Here is a 1,205-nt window from a genome sequence, read left to right as displayed (position 1 = left end):
ATCTCCCCCTCCCCAGCTAATGGCTCTGAGTAGGAAAAGTAATTCCTGCTCTGACCCAGTGGAAATGAAATGCTTCCCAACACCTCTTAGGTGGGTTCCAGTGGCACTAATTGATGCAGCAGGATGGGAGATGGGGCTGGGGGTGGAGGGAAAGCAGCCAAGTTACACCGTGGCAATCATGAGAGGGGCCTTAAAGAGGAGCTTTGCTGAGCTATTAGAGGGCAGGAGTTGGATTGAGCTTGATAGTCAATATTTCTAGTTGTTTCCCATACATTTGCCTTCCTGGGTTCGTTTCTGGGCACTGTTGGCAGTGAACAGTGAAATAACAGCCACAACCAACTCCTGGAGTGCCAAACTTAACTGATTTGTATCAGTGAGTTCTGCCCATGCCAGGCAGGTGGGCACCTTGGTGGGAAGGTACCTGCTGCAAAGCCACACCAAAAAAAAAAATGAGGTTGGAATCTGAAGAAAATAAGCAGATTAAGAAAATTAAACCCATGAATGCTTTCAGAGGCTGTTTTCTGCCTGCCAGGCTCCTTCACCGGGGGGGTTTAGACCAAACACCCCCACGAGGCAGGACAGGACACGAGAGCGACACTGGGGGGGAGATCAGGGGGAAACTCAGTGTCACAGCTGGCATTAGACCTGAGCACCTGGCCTAGGGACCCCACTGGCACCTCTGCTGAGGAGCTGGTGGGTGCTGGGGCCGGGTTGTGTGTTACTGGTGTGGTTTATCCGTGGTGTCCAAGGGGCCGTCCCTACTCACAGGGAGGGTGCCAGGTCGTGGTCCCGTCGTGCCCTCTCTCTCAGCTCTCTGGTGGCGGTGTGCAGGTGGTCCCCAGTGTCCTGTCGGTGTGCTCTGGTTGTTTTATGCATTCCTGTGTTTTCTCTCCCCTTCTCTGCCGTGCTCTCTCCGTACCCCCCCTCTCTACCCTTGGCGCTGCCCTCGAAGCCACACCAACCCCAGGTACCGTATTTGGAGGTAACAGGCATGGGGCAAAAAGGTGCTTTCTGTGCTGCTGATTAAGCATGAGCTCCGTTAACCCTTTCAATGGCAAAGCAGAGCCCCGAGGGGGCCCAAATTGGGCATTCAGAGCGATGGCAGGTGAAAACAAAGCCCCCACAGGCAGAAGGGACAAGGGCAGGCTCCACAGCGGGGCCTGCAAAGATCAAAATGTCCCTGAGTGGGGCTTGAAAGCTCCCAG

The 1,205-nt window shown here is 54.5% G+C and overlaps 1 protein-coding gene across 1 annotated transcript in view; it reads left to right on the top strand.

Annotated features, from left to right (window-relative positions):
• Positions 1 to 1,004, top strand: part of NFASC (neurofascin) — a gene marked incomplete at its 3' end in the record, with an annotated part of 53,831 nt that extends 52,827 nt beyond the window's left edge. The window contains exon 26 of the mRNA XM_027908078.1: positions 953 to 1,004. Within this exon, the coding sequence (XP_027763879.1) occupies positions 953 to 1,004 (52 nt within the window). The remainder of the gene's footprint in view (positions 1 to 952) is intronic.
• Positions 1,005 to 1,205: the final 201 nt, after the last annotated feature.

The sequence above is a fragment of the Empidonax traillii genome, unplaced genomic scaffold (genome assembly GCF_003031625.1).
Source record: "Empidonax traillii isolate 1590-97213 ecotype Southwest subspecies unplaced genomic scaffold, ASM303162v1 scaffold1604:size84260, whole genome shotgun sequence".
Taxonomy (NCBI): Eukaryota; Metazoa; Chordata; class Aves; order Passeriformes; family Tyrannidae; genus Empidonax; species Empidonax traillii.
Note: the sequence above shows the minus strand (reverse complement) of the source record. Positions and strands in the feature narration are given on the sequence as shown.